Below are 20,490 nucleotides of genomic sequence, written 5' to 3' on the forward strand. Positions count from 1 at the left end.
TGTACTACATTTTCTACGTCATTTATTCCACTTTTGTGGGGTTCCTTTTTATGAATTTGATGGTCGTACACGACCATGCCCCTTCCAGCTAAGCTCTGTCCATTCTACAAGAGTTGGTGAGCTAGCTGGGACTGCCATAGGTACAAATGACAAAAGTCACAATTTTTTTTTGCACAACCACCAATTTCAAACATTTTTTATGCCAGAATTGTGGCAAAAACTGTTCTATGAACAGGAGCCTTTATCATTCCACTAATGAGTTATTATTATGATCTCACACTACAAATACAAGTTGAGTACAATTCAATACCTGCGGAGAATGTATACATTCCCATTGCGACACGCGACAGTAATGCGGTATTCAATATCATACTGTCCATTTACATCCAGAAGAGCAGGGACGCTGGGAAGACTGACCTGTAAGAATGAAGATTATATTTTAAACTGCGATAATAACACTGGTAAAGATTCACTACTGCACATTTCTTATTTGCATTATGTATAAGCTAAAAAACCTAGAGGAAGTCTCTGGTCATGTACAAGCCTGCCATAGTAAGTATATGTTAGGAGGATCTCTGTATTCATTTCTTAGAAGGCTATGATGTGTAAAAACAAGATGCTTCGCAATTCACCCCATATTAAAACAACCTCTCCATTCTCAAGAATGGAGGGATTTTAAATGTTATAATGTACAGCTCGTTGCCTAAGTTACAGCCAACTCTTACAGTGCCAAAGTGGCCGGTTACCTAGGCAAGAAAAGCGGCATGAGCAGGCTCTAAGCTTTACACCCTGCTCACTCTGCTCTGAAGCTGAATCCAAAAAGTCTCATTGTCCCAACGCCTCCCAAGAGGCAAAGCTGTCTGGGAGAGCACAGGTCGGACTAATGATGTGACCATGCTGCTGGCCCAAATTATCCATCTGCAGAAGCACACTGCCCCCAGCAAAGCAGGAAGGAAGGGGATGTTAACAGTGCATTCCTGAAGATTCAATTTGAGAAAACCCCTCCAAGGCCTTTTCAGGCCTGGTCTTTAACCCCTTTATGACCGGAGCATTTTCCGTTTTCGTTTTTTGCTCCCTTCCTTTCCTGAGAAATTTATTTTTTGTCAATATGGCCGTGTAAGGGCTTATTTTTTGAGGGACAAGTTGCACTTTTAAAACGCCATCACTGGTTTTACCATATCGTGTACTGGAAAAAAAAAAAATGCAATTCCACAGTTTGTTTTTATTTTACCACGTTCACTGAATGCTAAAACTGACCTGCCATTATTATTCTCCAGTTCGTAGACACCAAACATGTATAGGTTCTTTTTTATAAAAGTGGTGAAAAAAAATTCAAAAGTTTGCTAAAAAAAAAGAAAAAAGAATTTGCACCATTTTCCGAGACCAGTAGAGTCTCCATTTTTCGGGATCTGGGGCCGGGTGAAGGCTTATTTTATACGCGCCGAGCTTACGTTTTTTTATTTATACCATTTTGGGGTAGATCAGATGTTTTCATCGCCTGTTATTGCAATGTTATGGCGACCAAAAAAAAAAGTAATTCTGGCGTTTGGAATTTTTTTTCTTGTTACGCCGTTTACCGATCAGATAATTTTTTTTTTATATTGATAGATTGGGTGATTCTGAACATGGCGATACCAAATATGTGTATGTGGGGTTTCTTTTTTATTATTTTATTTTGAATGGGGCAAAAGGGGGGTGATTTAAACTTTTATATTTTTTTAAATTTAATATTTTTAAAAACTTATTTTTTTTTTTTTGCTTGCTTCAATAGTCTCCATAGGAGACTAGAAGCTGCAGCTGTCCGATCGGCTCTGCTACATACAGGCGGTAATAAGAAGATCGCCTCTATGTAGTAGAAATGCTCATGTGCTATGAGCGCCGACCACTAGGTGCCGCTCATAGCAATCTTTACATAATCACAGGGGTCTGCTGCAGACCCCGGCTTGTCATGCCCACACATCAGTGACCCGCGATCATGTGACGGGGTCATCGATGGGCAGGGTAAGTGACGCGCTTCTGGCGCGGCGCTGTTAAATGCCGCTGTCAGAGATTGACAGCGGCATTTAACTAGTTAACAGCAGCAGGTGGATCGCGATTCCACCCGCGGCTGTTGCGGGCACATGTCAGCTGTAAAAATCAGCTGACATGCGGCCCGGTTCAGTGCGGGCTTAGCGCCGGAGCCAGCACTGAACAGGGGGTGCCAACATGGTGCGTACCATTACTGACCACGTTGGAAAAGAGTTAAAGGGCTTTGCCTGCTATATTTTTAACAGTAAAAGAAAAAAAGAAGGCATACTTACCGCCAGAATCTGCCCCCCACTCCAACAGTATTCACCAACCTTGAATTAATCAATCACCTGAGCCTGCAGCCAATCAGTCGCCGTCTGGTCACTGGTGTCATTACTTCTGAACTGGCGGAGACTGTTGGAGTGGCAGTGCTGGAGCTAGGAGGGGTGAGTTCTGGTAGTACTTATGTTTTTTTTTTTTGTTTTTTTTTTACTATTTCCATGGTGACTTCCCAGTGTTACAATTTAAAAATAAAATGAAATGAAATACCTCTTTAAGGGGGCTAAGCTGTGAAGTTAACAAGTCTACAGCCTATTTGCCGATAACAGACATGCTGCTGAAATCAAGGTCTCTGTCACTACTTCATGATACCCTCGATAGGGGCAGTATAAACCTAGTGATAGATTCTCGTTAAGGTGCGGATGACCTAAAGCATCAAAAACAATATTTTGCATTAAGGCAACAAAAGGGATATTTATGCTCCAGCGCCTCCCAAAACGCTCTGATGTTCCAGGGAAAAGCGTTAGAAAGAAGTGTTGGTCGGGGACTATAGGGAGACGTGACTAGTCTGGCTTGGCCCTTGGCTAGGTCTCTCCATATATTATATTAAATTATTTATTTATATATATATTATACACACATACACGGTAGAGATCTGTCAATCAACTAAATAAGTTCTGTTTCATGCAGCCAGTGGTTTAGGCAGCAATAATTGAATGACAGGTTCTCTTTAATTATCCTTCCTAGAGATCAGAGTGTGATGAATTGATATACACATTGATTTTTCTCATGAACATTATTTTATTTAGCAAACAACTGTGTCTTTGGTAAAATCAATCTAGATAAAATCGCTTATAAGAGGCTCACCCGGGTCAATATAGTAAATGCCTCTGGATCCAGTATAAATATTTCTCCACTTTCTGTACCTATCACTAGACAGCACACAGCGTCTTCATCTGCCATGTTCTTCTTCAAGGTCCCCATACAGGTGATCACGGTCTAAACACAGGTTAGAAATAAGTTAGTTGTTTGCATCCGTTTAGAGGGAAATAATTGTGTTAGATACAAATAGATTGAGAAAAAAATGAAAATACTACAATATCTTATAGGTCTAGAGAAAAACTTATAAACCAAAGTTCTTAGTATTGCAACATCCTGCTGGTATTTTCTTGCCTGTGGCGAGGACAGCATCAATCTCCTGACAGGTGCATCCTAATCCACCAGTTTGCAACCCATTTAATAATGGATTTGGTGTGTTTGTAAAATAGATGTAAAGGAACAGTGAAAAAAAAAAATAAGGTCCCACCGAGATTTGAACTCGGATCGCTGGATTCAGAGTCCAGAGTGCTAACCATTACACCATGGAACCTCACACGCTGGGTGAGAGTCAGCACTGCTTCCTGTGACCCTTGTCTACCAAAATGACCTTTGTTGGAATAATATTTATTTCAGCAGCAGAATGGAAGGAAGGGAGACACAGACATTACTAGTGGGTAGGCGGAGCCCACACAGGATAGAACACCTCAGATTACAAAAAAGTGTTGACCGGCCCCTCCAGCTTGGGCTCCTCCTACTCCAGCTCTCCAGTCTAAAATTTGAGGTCACAGAGGATGGTCGCTGCTGGAAGCAGCTCCTCAGAAATTTTTTTTATTTTTATCGGACAGAGACTTGGACCCCCTGTGGTCTAGAGGTCTCAGCGCTGCTGGACCCCCACCCCTCCCCTGGCGGATCTGCATACCCTTTATGGTGGTCCCTGCAGAACCCTGCCGGCCCCGGGGGATGAAGGACGCTTCCCGGAGGAGACGCAAACCGCGCCATTGGGGTCCCTGCGCGCTCCGTCCTGGGGGGGAAGCTAAGGGCCACAGCGCCACAAATCCCTGGGGGTCCCTGTGGCGCTCAGCTGGGTGAGTACTCAGCATTTGTAAATGTGTTTGAGTGCTTCAGCGGCTGCTGCGGCGGCCGCTGTTACATGTACCGTTGGTGACTGTGTTTTTCGTCCGCAGGTGGATCCCTGCAGGACATGTGAAGCGGGGCAGGAGCGGAGAGCGGAGGAGTCGCGCGCTTTTTTGAATACCGGCGGGGGGCGTGGCTTCGTGCCTTCCCGGTCTTTTCGCGGGCAGGTAGCGCTCGCTTTCTCCTGTCCCTCCCCTTCCGGCTTCTCTCTTCACTGCGCGGCGGCCATTTCTGACGGCCTCCTCCGGCTCCTCACTCTCCTCTCCTCCCGTCAGAGCCGAAGAACGCTGCACCGCGGCCAGCTGGGTGAGTCGCTTCTGCCTGTCAGGGCAGAAGCTTAACCTCCTCACCCCCACAGCGCAGGGCACCTTTCTGCGGCACAATTAGGTGGCAGACTGCGCTGCCCTGCAGCTGCTACCTCATATAGAGGTTTTTTTGTCTGGGACTTGCACACCTCTTTCATTTATCAGAGGTTGTGGGGAGTCTGCTGCATTAACCCCCTGGTAGGCGGTTAACCCTTAATTGGGGGACAGCTGGGGTAGCTCTCCCTGTAAGAGCCTTAACCCTTCAGCGTTCGTTTCTTTCCTTTTAGAAGCCATACTGTCCTAGTTACTGACAGGCTTAAGCCTGCTATATACTGTGTGAGGGCATGTCAGATCAGGGTCCAGGAGGCGCGGTCCGTCTCCCAGGTCCGCTACAGGATCAGTCTCGCGTATCTGACTCGCAGGAGTCCTCGACGGCGTCAAGTGCAGCGCAGGTCGGGGGGACTCAGTGATGTTAAAATGGAGGCTCTCACTCGTTCTATTGATAGCCTGTCTGACCTTCTAGGTCATTGGGTGTCAGCTAGATCCCAACTGTCTTCCCATGGCAGGAAGCGCCACAGGCCGGTACTGTCCTCCCCGCGCAGCGACTCGGAGATCTCTGATATGGAGGGTTCCCCTTCAAACTCTGCTGGGGAGATGTCCGATTCGGATAAAGAGGATCGGCAGGGGCGCTCTGCCTCTCTTTTGGGCCGTGTGGATGCTTTTATTGGAGCTATGAGGGAGGCGTTACAGTTACCGGAGGAGGTAGCTAGACGCCCTGGTAAGTCGGCCCGGCTTTTTCAGGAGTCGCATAGGTCGCGGTCAACGTTACCATCTCCGGATGAACTTGATGGGGCGGTGGAGAAGGAACGCCTGTGTCCAGATAAGCGTTTTCAGGGGACACGTTTTTTTGAGGCACTGTATCCGTGTTCTACGGAGTCGATTGCTAATTGGATTCCTTCTCCTGAAGTGGATGTCCCTTTATCCCAGCTTAGCAAATCTTCATTACTTCCTGTTAAAGGGAAGGAGAGTCTGCAGGATCCGCTGGACAGAAAAACGGAGATGGCGGCTAAATCCATCTACGAGGCCGCGGGTCATGGATTCAGAGCGGCTTTAGGAGCCATGTGTGCTGGTGAAGCTTCCCTGAGGTGGTTGGACCGCCTACGGACGGCGTGGCAAGATGGATCCCCGCTATCCGAGGTAGAAGGGCTTTTCAAGTTGTTAGAAGAGGCAGCGCGATATGGCAGAGATGCAGTTCTGGATACTACGTCACTGCTGTCCAGGGCGCAATCCTCGGCTGTCACAGTCAGAAGAGCACTGTGGCTTAAGCAGTGGACCGGAGACGCGGTTTCCAAGCAAGGTTTGCTGTGTTTAGCTTACAAGGGTGGTCAGCTGTTTGGGTCTGACCTCACGGAACTGATTGCGAAGGCCAAGGCAAAAGAAATGGCTTTACCGCAGCGTAGAGCTGTGGCTTCTGCGTCTGGCAAGTCTATTGCCGGTAGTAGTCGGCGGCCCTTTTGGCCCAGGGGACGGTTCGGTCAGCCCTCTTGGGGATCGGGTCGTCCCTTGTTTTCGGGAAAAAAGATCTCTCAGAAATCCCGCACTCCCTGGAAACAGAACTTCCGTCAAGACAAACGGGAAGCTGACAAAAAGCCTGCTAAGGCGGACTGACGCCAGGGTTTCACTCGAGGGTCCTCGAGTGGGGGGGGTCGCCTGCTCCAGTTCGAGTCGACTTGGGCGTCCCACGTTTCAGACGCCTGGGTGACGCGGGTTGTGTCGGCAGGCTATTTCATAGAGTTTCTTTCTCGACCCCCGGACAGATTTTGCCAATCTCGCATTCCGTCAGAGCCCGAGCTAGCTACCGCTCTACGGCTGGAGGTAGATTCCCTTCTGCAGAATGGTGTGGTGGTGCCGGTTCCGCCGGAGGATTGGGGAAGGGGGTTTTACTCCAACCTCTTTGTGTTCCCAAAAAGGAGGACAAATTTCGCCCCATTCTGGATCTCAAAAAATTGAATCTGCATGTCCGGACCCGGAAATTCCACATGGAGTCGCTTCGCTCAGTTGTGGCGGCTCTGTCGCAGAACAATTTTTTAGTGTCAATCGACATTCGCGACGCTTATTTGCATATTCCCATCGGAAGGGCTCACCAGCGCTTCGTACGTTTTGCCATAGGTCAGGACCATTACCAGTTTGTGGCCCTGCCATTCGGGTTGGCATCAGCGCCCAGAGTTTTTACAAAAATTCTGGCGCCTCTCATGGCGATCCTTCGAAGGCAGGGGGTGGCAATTCTTCCCTATCTAGACGACCTTTTGATTGTGGCGTCCACAGAGGAGGAGGCGGTGAGGGCTCGCAATCTATCCCTTCAGCTCCTGGAGGACTTCGGATGGCTAGTCAATTGGAAGAAGTCATCTCTGGAACCGTCGCAGTCAATCCTGTTTTTGGCGATGCACTTCGACACGGTACGGGCAGTGGTGTCCTTGCCTCCGGACAAGCAAGCAAGTCTTCGTCAACATGTACAGGTTATGAAGTCTTCGACAGCAATGTCCCTTCGAAGGTGTATGCGCCTTCTGGGTTTGATGGTGGCGTCAATGGAAGCGGTCCCGTTTGCTCAATTTCATTCCAGGGGTCTCCAAATGCTCATTCTGACCCGTTGGGATCGATCGCAGGCTTCGCTGGATCGCAGTGTCATCATCTCCCACAGGGTGCGAGAGTCTCTAGGATGGTGGTTACATCCAGAAGCGTTATCCCAGGGGAAGTCCTTCCTCCTTCCGCGATGGTCGGTCATAACCACCGATGCCAGTCTGACGGGCTGGGGGGGGGTCTGGAACGATCTCTGGGTTCAGGGAGTATGGTCGTCAGAAGAGTCTGTCCTGCCGATCAACCTCCTGGAGTTGAGGGCGATTTTCCTTTGCCTCCAACACTGGACGGTCCCTTTAAGCGGTCTGCCAGTCCGAATGCAGACAGACAACGCGACGGCGGCCGCGTATATCAACCATCAAGGTGGGACGAGGAGCTCCAGGCTCATGATGGAGGTCTCCCAGATCATGGTATGGGCCGAAGCCAGGGTTCCAGCCATCTCCGTGATTCACATCCCAGGAGTCCAGAATATCACGGCGGACTTCCTCAGTCGCGAGAAGGTGGATCCCGGAGAATGGAGTCTTCATCCGGAAGTTTTTGCACTACTGTGCTCCCGTTGGGGAACTCCCCAAGTGGATTTGATGGCATCCAGGTTCAACGCCAGGTTACCGACGTTCATGTCCAGGTACAAGGACCCGGAGGCTGTGGCGGTGGATGCTCTAGTGGCTCCGTGGGACCAATTCGAGCTGATCTATGTGTTTCCGCCGATATCCTTACTTCCTCTGGTGTTACGTCGGATCAAACTGGAGAGAGTCTCGGCTATGTTGGTGGCCCCAGATTGGTTAAGGAGGACGTGGTTCTCAACGCTGGTGTCGCTTCTGGCAGTGCCTCTGCTTCCACTTCCACTTCGCCCGGACCTGTTAACCCAGGGGCCCATTCGTCATCCGGACCTGAAGTCTCTGCGTTTGACGGCATGGCTCTTGAGACCGAAATCTTGACCCGTCAAGGATTTTCAGCCGAAGACTTGGGAAGCCTTCTTCTCGTGGTGTTCCGGTTCTTCAAGGAACCCGAGGATTTTTTTCCATTCCCAATTTGTTGGCCTTTTTGCAGTATGGGCTGGACAAGGGTTTGGCAGTTAGCACCCTGAAGGGTCAGGTTTCCGCTCTATCCTTGCTGTTTCGGAAGGCTATCGCCTCGCGTAGGGACGTACGTTCCTTTTTTCGCGGGGTAATCCGTCAATTTCCGCCGCAGAAGGCACTTGTGACTCCTTGGCGGCTCAATCTTGTCTTGGAGGCTCTTCAACATGGGCCTTTTGAGCCTATGGACTCTGTTAGCCTTTCATTGCTTTCCTGGAAGCTTGCCTTCCAGGTGGCGGTCACCTCTTTGAGAAGGGTTTCTGAGTTGGCGGCTCTTTCTTGCTCGCCTCCTTTTCTGGAGTTTCACCCGGATCGTGTAGTGCTTCGCACACGGGGCGACTTTCTACCTAAGGTGGTGTCACAATTTCATGTTAACCAGGATATTGTGTTGCCCTCGCTCTGTCCAGAGCCGAGGAATGCGAAGGAACGGGCCTTGCACACTTTGGATTTGGTGCGGGCGTTAAAGTTCTATTTGTCTATTACTCAAGGTTTTCGGAAGTCGGACTCACTTTTTGTAATTCCGGCAGGTCGTCGTCGTGGTCAACGAACTTCCAAGGACACTATAGCTCGATGGATTCGGTCGGCCATTTTAGAAGCTTACCGATTTAAGGGCGAGCCTTGCCCAATTAAGATTCGAGCTCACTCCACGAGAGCTGTGGGTTCATCGTGGGCTTTTCATCAAGGGGCCTCGGCAGCTCAACTCTGCCGGGCGGCTACCTGGTGCTCCGTCCACACTTTTACAAAGTTTTATAAGGTGGACGTCAGTGCTTCCGCGGATGCGGCCTTAGGACGTAGGGTCCTGCAGTTTAGGTTATCTCCTTAACTTGTGTTTAGCGCTGGTTGCGCATTTATCTAAGTTGTTGGGAATCTGCCTTTGTTGTTTTTTCCACCCTTAATTTCTGGACTGCTTTGGGACGTCCCACTAGTAATGTCTGTGTCTCCCTTCCTTCCATTCTGCTGCTGAAAGACGGATTTTGGTAAGAACTTACCTGTAAAATGCTTTTCAGCGAAGGAAGGAAGGGAGACACAGCTCCCTCCCATGGCAGAAGTGTGTTGTTGTGTTTTCAGATGCGGCGTAACCCTTCTCTGATGGCGGTTATCTGGGCTGGGGTCGGCGCGCTAAGGCTCTGTTCCAGCATTGCCAGCTCATCGCAGTGGTCAGGTCCAGTGAGTAGTACCTGGGACTGTGTGTTTTTTTCTGTTATATGCATAACCTGTCTTCTTGCTTTTTTCTAAGTTTTTCAGAAGGGGTTGTGTTGCTCCGCTGGTGTTAATTGCTCTTCCTTAGCTTGTGTACGGACTGGAGAGCTGGAGTAGGAGGAGCCCAAGCTGGAGGGGCCGGTCAACACTTTTTTGTAATCTGAGGCGTTCTATCCTGTGTGGGCTCCGCCTACCCACTAGTAATGTCTGTGTCTCCCTTCCTTCCTTCGCTGAAAAGGATTTTACAGGTAAGTTCTTACCAAAATCCGTCTTTTATTAAATTCCTTGAAGTAATTATAATAACGATAAATGCAGTAAGTGTAGAAAATGGAAATTGTCTCAGAAGATAAAAAAGTTATGCCTCCCCGTCGGGGAATCGAACCCCGGTCTCCCGCGTGACAGGCGGGGATACTTACCACTATACTAACGAGGATTGACTTACTACTTTTAAAGCTCATGTCCAATTTTGATCCCAGTGTCGGAGCGAAATCTGCAATGCAAGCCTAGGAGTCTGCGGTAAAAAAAAAACAAACAAAATCGGACTGCACACGGATGACTTGAGTGTCGTCTGATTTTCACGGGCTGTCAGAATGGAGACAGTGGAGTAACTTTTTGTTTTGTCTGTGCGTTTGACAAAAACTGATGTCAGTTAGATCAAAGTCTGATCAGAGTAATTGGACCATTTTTTTCAGATGTGGAGAAAACAGTCTTGTGACCCTACCCCAAGAGTGATTAGGTATTCATGGTAACACAGGCAAAAAAAAGGAAAAATGGTTACTAATGACAATCCCAATGTTCATTTCTAATAAGGTAGTCGGTGTCCATTTTGGTGGAGTCAAATATGGATTGTCCTGTGCCACCAGCAAACCATTTTTTTTATGTATACAAGCTTGTCCTCGTTAGTATAGTGGCAAGTATCTTTTACAATGCTTTTTAAAATATTTTAGAAAATATCAGCAAGATGATCCTTCACAGTATTCTGGGGAGATTTGGGGCTGAAACACCATTAAGCCAATCCTCGTTAGTATAGTGGTAAGTATCCCCGCCTGTCACACGGGAGACTGGGGTTCGATTCCCCGACGGGGAGGCATAGTTTTTTTTTTTTTTATTCCACCACTTTCTTGCATGTGAATAGAATTTCATGATACTTCTCAGCAGGCCACAAAGTTTCAAAGTTTCTAAAGTCAGAGGCGCTGACTTTAGCTCACCTGATGATAGATGACCTTTTGGGCAACTGAAATGATCAGTTCACCTCAAAGAATGTTTTTGCTCGCTCGTTGGGTGATTGCCGTCCTGTTTGTAAGAAAACTTGCTCACGATAATTGTGCAGTCTAAATGGAGCTTTAACTTCCACCATAACGAGACTTTATAAAAGAACCAAAACGTACAAACACGTTGCAAGAGTCGGATAAGGTGTGGTGACTACAGACACTATAGCTCAAAAATTAGTGATTCAGACAGTCATTTCTTTTTTTTTCCCAAAGTGGAAGCACCAGATGAACTAATAATGCAAGGTTCCATGGTGTAATGGTTAGCACTCTGGACTCTGAATCCAGCGATCCGAGTTCAAATCTCGGTGGGACCTGAAAGTTTTTTTTTTTTTCTCATTAATTTCTAAATACAAATTTGAACACATAGATAACTATATCTTTATGTCAATTAATCATATTGTTTGTTTCAATTTTACAAATACACAACATAAAATTTCTAAAATAAATCCTGCTGGGGAACATATATAAAATGTCCTTTAAAAATGTGAACATTTTTCTAATACCTTACATCTACGCTGAACAGGTAAGGTCTCTATCTGATTGGTCTCTTTTAAAACAATATAGTACCCGTGTCCCCCAATGAAGCGATAAAGAAATAGTATTTTACATACAGTATATAGGAAGGAGACAAATATAGTTACACTCACCAAAAAAAATAAAAATAAATAAAGAGCTCACTGCTAGAACAAGACTGATAAAATACTCATCATCAAGTAAAAATACTGTCAGCTGTAACAAGGATTATCAAAGTAAGTACACCAGCCTTATCGGGTCTAAATAGAGTTGTGCAAAAAAAGAGTAGCTGGACTCCAATTCAGCGGCCAAGTCGATAGTCTGTGGCTGCCAAAACAGAGCCCAATCATGATATTGCTATGGGGTATTTTGGAGAACTTAAAAGTACACGTTTTTTTACTTCACTCACTTCCACATCGGGAGCAGAGCCGCAGACATCAATTCTACTGATACCTGTGAAGCTGCTTGCACAATTGTCGGGTATTTTCCACCGTTCCTATTCATTAGAACCTCCTGAACCCTTTCAGTTTTGGTAGGATTGGCTAACAGCAAGAAGCTGTCCCAACTCTTCCCCAAAGATATTTGGGGAAAGAAGTATCGATCGACAACATGCCCAATCTTGCTTTAGCAGGGGCTTATTCCTGTCTCCCTTTTGAGAATACATGTCTGCTTGGGAGCATGTTTATGGGAGGGAGGTGGGATTATCAGGAGGAACAGCTCTCGGACCACAGCTTTAGCATCCGCACATACTCACTGAAGTTCCTTTGCTCTTTCGTATGTCACAACCCGTGCAAGAACAATAAGTTGCGTCGACCGCTGCTCCCTTCCTCTCGAATTTGTATGCAGTATAGATATCTCAGAATCGCTCCATAAATTTTACTTGTAGCAGGATTTTCTATCTATTTAACCTAAGTCTAATTGTTACCTGTCGTTTCAGAGGCATCAGTTTATAGGTGTTCACAAAAGCCTCCATCTCCTGAGGATCCAGCATAAGGAACCTGTGAGGGCAATGACACAGAGGTATTCTGTAGAGGATAGTTATGAAAGTGAACAGGGATAAAGCTGCACAGTACATAGAATATTATACATACCGAAGTGATCTGACTGACAGAGGAACCTCTGCTTTATCTCTGAAAGGAGGAAAACAATACTACGTATGCATTAAATCCATACGACTGACAATATTTTCACGCAACATGAGAATTAACAATCCCCCTTTCTACAGTTATGGGATGTAATATGGTCTCTTATGGGGCCAAAGTTAGATATGGACAGGCATTAGTGAAATACACTGTATGTACAAAAGTATAGTGACGCCTACAGCTTTTCTGACCTGCCGTTCTACAGCCATACATATATCGAGTAGGCCCCTTTGCAGTATACCATCCTTCAATATTCTGTGAAGGTTTTCTACGAGATTGTGGAGACCTCTCTGGAAATCTTTGCTCCTTCATACAGAAGAACATTTGTGAGGTCAAACACTCATGTCGGGCAGAGGACCTGGCCTAAAATCTCCAATTTAATTAATCTCAAAAAGGTGTTGGATGGGGTTGAGGTCTAGACTCTGAGGCCGGGCATGTTCTTCTACACCAAACTTCCCCAACCACGTTTTTATAGACCTTGTGGAATGGGGCCTCCCTCAAAGTTGAAAGCGACAACTGTCCAAAATGTCTTGTGCTAAAGTATTAAGATATCACTTCATCAGAACTAAGAGGCCGAGTCCTCCTCCTGAAGAACAAGCCCATAGCATTATCCATCATACACCAAACTGTACAGCGGGCATAATGCAGTCAGGCAGGTAACGTTCTCCTGACATTTACCAAAGCCAGACTCGTGTCATTGTTCTTTATCTGGTGTCTAATGGACAATTGATTTATGCTCGGTAGGTTGAAACGACAAAGACCAATAAATATAAAACTTGTTGCTACTTCTGTTCCTCTAATCTATGATGTAATGTATATGACAATTTAGAAACATTTGACTGAATAAACATTTTCTAAGTACAGCACACAGTTCTCGTTATACCAGAGCTATCTGAATGATATAGAAAGACATTTCTTCCTACCTTATTCCATCCAACATCTCTTTTAGCGTCATGGGGTCAATTTTGTCCTGTGATAGATGGTAAAAATATATTTTCTAAGTAACAATTGGTTCCTAAACTGCTTTTCTGCAGTTTCGGCTTCATCCCTTTCCTTGAATGTAATCTCGTCTGGTAAGCATGTACCGTTATATTACTGCACCCTCAGGCTTAGATGTCGTCCTTCTGAGTTCATACAAGCATTTTGCAATATGAAAGCAAACGACAAAAACGTTCCGTCAGACACTATAGTATAAAACTATTCAGACCCAAGAAACACTTCTTCTAAGGGAGAGCATTTCTGTAATAAGGCAAGTGCTTGGGTTCAGGTTCTGTGCACATGAAACCTTAAAAGGGTATGCTCAAGTTTGGAAATGATCCCCTATCCATCGGACAGGGGACAACTTCCCAATTACTAGGAACCCCATAGATCCGGAAGAGCCCTGTGTGAATGGAGAGGTGGTTGATCAAGAGCACCGCAGCTCCCTTCATTCTTATGGGAGTCCGTGAAGACAAGCTTCACCAGTCCCACTAAGAATGAATGTGGCAGTGCGAATGATCGACCTCCGCTCCATTCACAAGGGAGCTCTGAAGAGCCCCCTATCCCAGGAATGTGGGATAACTTCTAAACTAGAGAATACTTCTTCAAAAGGTGGTTACCTTTTCCTTTACAAACATAGAACACCAAGCCGGTGACAGACAAGGGGGCTGGCTCAACTTCTGACAGCCCCCTTCACAAACATAGCTTCAGTCATGTGTCGAAACAGGCAATGTACTCTTCAATCAAACACAAGCTGGAAATTGAGCAGCTGGGATATGTGTCTGGCCCAGATATTGGTAGATCAGGGCACTACCTTTAATTAAAGCATAGAAGTATATTGTATATCTTGCTATTTCCACACATTTAAAGATGGTTTCTCAGCTTCTAAAATATGATTAAAGCCCACTCTGCTATTCTTAAATTTCTCAGATAGATTCCCAGACACATTACACGTCCTGGCTCTTTGTTACCATTTCAGCACAAATACTAAAAGCCTCTCCAATGCTTCCCAGGTATCTTTGCTCTACAAAAGGAAAGATGCTCAGGACTTGGACTTCTTTAGCATTGGAGTCTGTGACCAAAGTATGCCGCTATAGAACTATACAGTGACGTACATCAAAATTATACGCCAGAAAATCTTCTCTCTGATACACGCTGGATATACCTAGAGCCGTGCTTGACTAGCAATTCACTTGTAAATATTAATATTGTTATAGCTTCTTTATTAATTCCAATGCGAACAAAAAGGGATGTGGACTTGGAATTGTAAGGTTAAAGGTGTTCCTCCGTCATTGACATTTATGGCATGTTCACCTCCAGAACGAGGATCTGCAGATCACATTCCAAATGGTGCCGTGAATGGAGAGAGTGTGAATAATGTCATAAATATCTGTGATGAGGCAACCCTCTTAAGTAGGTAATAAGTTATTTCAAAATTTTTAAGTTATCCCCTATCCCAGCGGTCAGACTCCCAATGATTTCGAGAATGGGGCTCAGGAACCCGGGAACTGGATTCTGCAGAGCGCTGTGTTGAATAAAGTGAAGGTGTAAATGGTTCACCTCTGTTCCATTCATTGTCTATAGAACTGCTGAAAATAGTAGAGTACTCCGCTTTCTCTTGCAATCTCATATACAATGAATGAAGAAGAGGCAGAGCATGCGCACCTCCACTTTATTCAAGACAGGGCTTTGCAGATTCTTGTTCACCAGGAACCAGCGCTCAATACTCAGAATTGGTGGGGGACACCCCGAGATCAGAAAACTATCACCTATCCTTTGGGACGGTAGTTTGATTGACTCTAATCTTATGAGTACAGGGGTATCTGCTGCTAAAACATCCATGCACCTATCCACTTACCTCTCTGAAGATATTTGGCCCAAGTTGGACACTTAACAACTATCCAGAACATCCTGTGGATAGGTTATAAGTGTTGATTTTTGGCCAACCTTCCTTCTAGTCATTCACGCTGGATATTTAACAGTGGATTCTGCTCATCTAACTTTGGCGACCATTGTACACCTGCTCTAACTTGTCAAACCCATTGTTCCCCTGCAAAATAAATGAGTCCCTCACTCCAATGCTGCTACCGATACGCATGTCTGGCTGTTCCAAATGTTTGCTGGGTTACAACTATCTTGTGTGATGGGGAAATGATGAGTATTAGGTTTTCCCACATCTCATACCTCTTTAGCTTGGTCCCACACTTCTTTCTCTAGAGGGTTGACCTCAAGTGCCGGCAACGTAAATTTGAAGTAAGGTCTCAAGTTCTTGTACACATATATGAATGGTCCGGAAGCCACGGCCACAGCCGGCGTCCGTGGTTCATTCTGATCCATTAAGAAGGTGGCAACGCCAGTTGGCATGTCGAGCAACGCATTTTCAGACATCAGACTTGTGCCCTTATAGACTTTTAGCTTCATGTTATACGGTCCATTGCCGATATCGCCAGCCACCATCTGTATGAAGTGATATGGGATCTGTTCAAATATATATGCCAAAGTTATGCTACATCATGAAGATCAGCTCATAACTTACCTTAAAATCACCGTCCCCATGTAAATCGGCGAGAGCTGAAGGGAGAAAGAAAAACATATTAATGGACCTTTATTGGCTCATGTCGTGCTCCCAGGAGCTGATGTGGCTACACAGAGAAAAAATCCTGAGCCGATACAGGTCTACTCTACCTCCCAGATTAGATCAAAATGTCCATATCATATTTGTCCCTAAAATTCATACGAAATAAGGCCTGATCTTACTTTAGTACTGCAAAGTAAATGAGAAAATATTCTGTGTCCTCTAAAAGATTTATTTATTTATCTTCTGTAATAATAAGCAGCTACCCTAATCTGCTTCTAATCCCTAGTAATCCACCTAATCCATGTGGAGTGAGAAAACAAGATTTCAACCCTTTACAATGTACGCATGACTGCTTGATAGTAGGTTATGGCATATTATGTTGAGTCGTGGACTCGACAAGATCCCTGAAGGCATCCTGGGGTATCTGACACCGGGACGTTAGCAGCAGATACTTAAAATCTTGCAAGGTGCGGCCATTGTGCATCAGATTTGTCTGTCCTGCTCATCTCACAAATGCTTGGTTAGATTGGGATCTGGGGAATCAGGAGGACAATAGGGAAATAGTTGTCATGTTCCTCAGACCATCCCTGAATATTTTTTGCAGCATGGCAGGGACATGATCCTGCAGACGGAGGCCATTGCCATTCGGGAATATCACAGCAGTACAGGGGATTACTTGGCCTACAACTATGTTTAGGTAGGAGGAACATGTCTAAGTAACATCTATGACATGACCAAAGCTCTTTTGTGGGATCGGAGAAAATGGGTTACAGGTTACCCCTTATGCATCAATGAGACTTGCACGCCTGTCACCAATTGTCTATTCTTGGTCCAATTTCTATAGGTACTAACCACTGAGTCTTTGCTGCTGCAGCCAGTCAGTGAGCTCTAAATGGGGAATTCATCTACGATGGCAGAGATGCTGAGCTCACTGACTGGCTGCCACAATGTCGACATGACGTCAGCCGCGCAGCCAATATCACACACTGTGTGGCAGAAAAGACTCGCCAATGGACCCGTTAAGACGAGTACAGCTGTTTCTTTATACCAAACTGCACCCAGGGACGAACATTAACTAAAAGGGGACAACCCCTTTAAAGCTCCTGGGACTCAAGGCAATCATTTTTAAACAGGGCATCAAACCGTCACTAGTACTATGTATAACTGGACTCCGCTTAAGGGTTTGTGCACACAAAGTTTTTGAGGAGTTCCCTTTGGAAATTGAAAAATCAATTAAAAAATGCTTGAGAAACTCTTACTATGTATTTATATTCTAAAATCACTTTGCTGTCCACAAGTCTAGTCTTTTGAGCATTTTTTTTTCCGCTTTAGATTTTTAAGATCGCCCAATGGGAGAAAAGAACGTAGATGTTACTTCTTTGAAGTGGATCCTTATGGAATCTGCTCCAAACCATTTTTTTGGTTGTGCATCAAATCCACAATATAAATTGACGCAATTTAAGATCAGCACAAAAGGTCAATTTCTGTGTGATATCCGTCCTGATAATTTTTGCAGCATGTGGATGAGATTTGGAAAAACTTCAGTCATTAGCTGCAATTGTAATACACAGCAGATACTCTGCTAAAAAAATATGCAGTGTCTCTGTGTGAATGTAGTCCAGTAGTTACACCCCTGTGCATACAATTTAGGCCTTAAAGAGGTTGTCTGTTCTAAAACTACAAGTCTGCAGTCACTATGTGTGCACTGTGAGGAGAGGATGGGGTGTGATAGCAAGTATGAGATTTCACATACATGTGGTCACTTGCCAACTAGACTGTATCTGGCCTCGCTCAATGCAAGTGTATTGAGTGAGGCCGGATACAGTCTAGTCGGAATGTGGCCGGAATTATACAGACTTGTAGATTCTCACATCATACGCACTGGCGCAGGCAGCAAGCGGTCATGCGACCGCAAATATGTGATTTGCATACTTCCAGCCACAATAGCCCATATATTCCGTCATTATTACTGCTTCTCTTAAAGGTGTCCCACTTACTGATACAGGAGGAGAATGTATTCAGACCCGCAACCGGATCATAATGAGCGTCCAGCCATTTTGAGGACTCCCTAAAAAAAAATACAGAAATTAAAAATTATAATTAAACTATAGAAAGGAAAATAGCTGCGTATATTAGAAATAATCCTTCCAGTACTACAGTGGGGGCAACAGAGATGGTGGTCCTATATTCTGTGGATGGGGAAAACGGAGGGGCTGCGGCATCGTGCATTAGTCACACTGCCAGTCCCTTCTTATAATAGACTGCCAATCCCTGCTATCACGGCAGGAAGAGACTTTGACACCAGGTTTTTGCCACCTAATCTGAGAGCAGAGTAATGTAGAGACAGAGATCCTGATTCCAGCGATGTGTCACTTACTGGGCTGTTTGCTGTAATTTTGATGAAATCACTGTTTTATCAGCAGGAGATTATTACTAGATGACTAGTAAATCTGCTGCCGGGTAGTCCTCCATATTCATGAACTCGATATAACTCCACCCCACCACTGATTGGCAGCTTTCTGCCTATACACAGTAAGCTGCCAATGAGTGATGTGGGCAGGGTTATACAGAGCTCAATATTCAGAGAACTGCTAGATCTGCAGATAGAACAGTGATTTTATCAAAACAGCAGCAAGCAGATCAATAAGTGATACATTACTGGAATCAAGGTCTCTGCCACTACATCATGCTGCTCTCAGATGGGTGAAGCAAAAATCTGAAAAACACTAATAATTTCTGCTTCTAGTGCTCATATCAATCTTACATCACATTCAGGGTGCGCATGTATGGAGCAAGCTCAGAAGCGGATGCCGGCTGTGTTATACCATCAGCACCTTTCTTCAACAGCAATCGGAGCTACTTATGTAACCATTTAGATGCCACTAGTAGCATTTAAATGGTTGGCTGCTAGGATGTGCATGCACGGTAACCCCACGTCAGCGCGCACGGGAACCCGACCGCACTCCCACCCCAAGCAACATGACCTCAGGCCGCCATAACAGCAGGGGGCCTGATGAAGGTCTCCAGCAATGCCATGTTGGTCCCACTATGAAGCCCACCAAGTAAATGCAAAAAAAAAAAAAACAAGCATCCAGCAACACTCATGGAAAAACAAAAACTTATGAAACTATGAAAATAGCGACACAAACTAATTTTTTTTTCACCACTTAAAAAGAAAACTATCCAAGTTTGGTGTCGCCGTAATTGTACCGACCTGGAGAATCACATTACCAGTTTGTCTCTACAATACGATCAACACAGTAGAAACAAGAACCCCCTAAAGAAAAAAAAACAGAATTGCATTCCCCCCACCACCACCACCATTTTTACCCTCATTTGGAATTTTTGTCCCCATTATTCAGTAAATTTTTATGGCGTCGTTCAAAACGACAACATTTCCTGCAAGAAACAAACCCTCCTATAGATACTGTGACGGAAAAATAAAAAAGGAGAGGAAAAAAAAAATGAAAGGCAAAAGCAATAAAAACCGTCCAAACATGAAGGGGTTAAAGGCTAACTGTATTCCTGGTTGTGTGCAGTAGCGAAGGTGTTAAAAGTGAGGGCTGAGGAAGGGGTTAATGCTGCGATTCCCGCTGTTCAGTGCAAGTAACAGGTCGCTCTGCCTGATAACTGGGGATCAGGCCCCCAGGACGGTTCCCCTTCCTACGTGACAGTGTCGGGTGTCGCCATGACTCACGGACATCTCACCCGTCACGGCCGCTGTCTGATGAGGATGACATGGCGCGCTATCTCCTCACAGCGCTCCGTTCACACTTCAGGCCGCTTTACTGTTGGCACGGCAACTGGCACAAATAGCCTAAACCTCACTGTCTCCGCCCACTGCTAACTCTGATTGGACGATCATCAAGACGCTTTTTTTTCCCCTTTTTTTTCGTTCTTGAAACTTTATTGACCTAGAATTTTAAAAAAACAAAACATCACCTATGTATAAAAAATGTGCGAATATTTCATTTATTGTCTGCCAGACAAGTCTTCTGGCCACAGCTTGTTCCTAAGCAACCCTTCTGTGACCATCCCTGCTACAGATAGTTATGGCCCATGAACCATCACTGAGCAGTCCCATGTAACCCACAGCTGGCCTAGAGACAATAAATTAAATGAAGCGTGTGCCTAACCCTTGGGTCGCGTTCACACGTTCAGTATTTTACCTCAGTATTTGTAAGCCAAAACCAGGAGTGGAACAATCAGTGGAAAAGTATAATAGAAACACGTCACTACTTCTGTATTTATCACCCACTCCTGGTTTTGTCTTACAAGTACTAAGGTAAAATACTGACCAAATACTGAAGGTGTGAACGTGGCCCTAGAGGTACACAAATTGATTCACAGGCCCCGAGCCCATGGCCGCCGGACTCAAACCCTGCGGTCCACCTCCTACCTGCTGGAATTCCCGGCGCCTCATCTAATTTGCAGGCCAATGTCCTTATGGCGTGACACGCAGATGACGTAGCGCCAGGTCTAGGAGGAGGTCTGTGACTACCGCTCCTGCAATGGTGACCAGTCCAGGGTCACACAAATCCATTCACTTGTCTC

General features: G+C 45.5%; 1 protein-coding gene and 3 non-coding genes across 4 annotated transcripts in view; 1 reads left to right on the forward strand and 3 right to left on the reverse strand.

Moving 5' to 3' along the window:
* Positions 1-19,785, reverse strand: part of BBS1 (Bardet-Biedl syndrome 1) — a 34,998-nt gene extending 15,213 nt beyond the window's left edge. Inside the window, exons 1-9 of the mRNA XM_073658413.1 lie at positions 19,645-19,785; positions 17,934-18,004; positions 15,895-15,929; positions 15,543-15,815; positions 13,304-13,350; positions 12,330-12,368; positions 12,164-12,236; positions 3,154-3,285; positions 311-417 (exon numbers count right to left, since the gene is read on the reverse strand). Coding sequence (XP_073514514.1) covers positions 311-417; positions 3,154-3,285; positions 12,164-12,236; positions 12,330-12,368; positions 13,304-13,350; positions 15,543-15,815; positions 15,895-15,929; positions 17,934-18,004; positions 19,645-19,676 — 809 coding nt within the window. The 5' untranslated portion in view covers positions 19,677-19,785. The remainder of the gene's footprint in view (positions 1-310; positions 418-3,153; positions 3,286-12,163; positions 12,237-12,329; positions 12,369-13,303; positions 13,351-15,542; positions 15,816-15,894; positions 15,930-17,933; positions 18,005-19,644) is intronic.
* Positions 3,584-3,655, reverse strand: TRNAQ-CUG (transfer RNA glutamine (anticodon CUG)). The gene has a single exon. It is a non-coding gene; the product is annotated as a tRNA-Gln (tRNA).
* Positions 9,816-9,887, reverse strand: TRNAD-GUC (transfer RNA aspartic acid (anticodon GUC)). The gene has a single exon. It is a non-coding gene; the product is annotated as a tRNA-Asp (tRNA).
* TRNAQ-CUG (transfer RNA glutamine (anticodon CUG)) lies at positions 10,968-11,039 on the forward strand. Its single transcript has one exon. It is a non-coding gene; the product is annotated as a tRNA-Gln (tRNA).
* Positions 19,786-20,490: the final 705 nt, after the last annotated feature.

This window comes from Phyllobates terribilis, unplaced genomic scaffold, assembly GCF_046119375.1.
Source record: "Phyllobates terribilis strain yellow unplaced genomic scaffold, ASM4611937v1 Scaffold_13__5_contigs__length_258822181, whole genome shotgun sequence".
In the NCBI taxonomy this organism is placed as follows: domain Eukaryota; kingdom Metazoa; phylum Chordata; class Amphibia; order Anura; family Dendrobatidae; genus Phyllobates; species Phyllobates terribilis.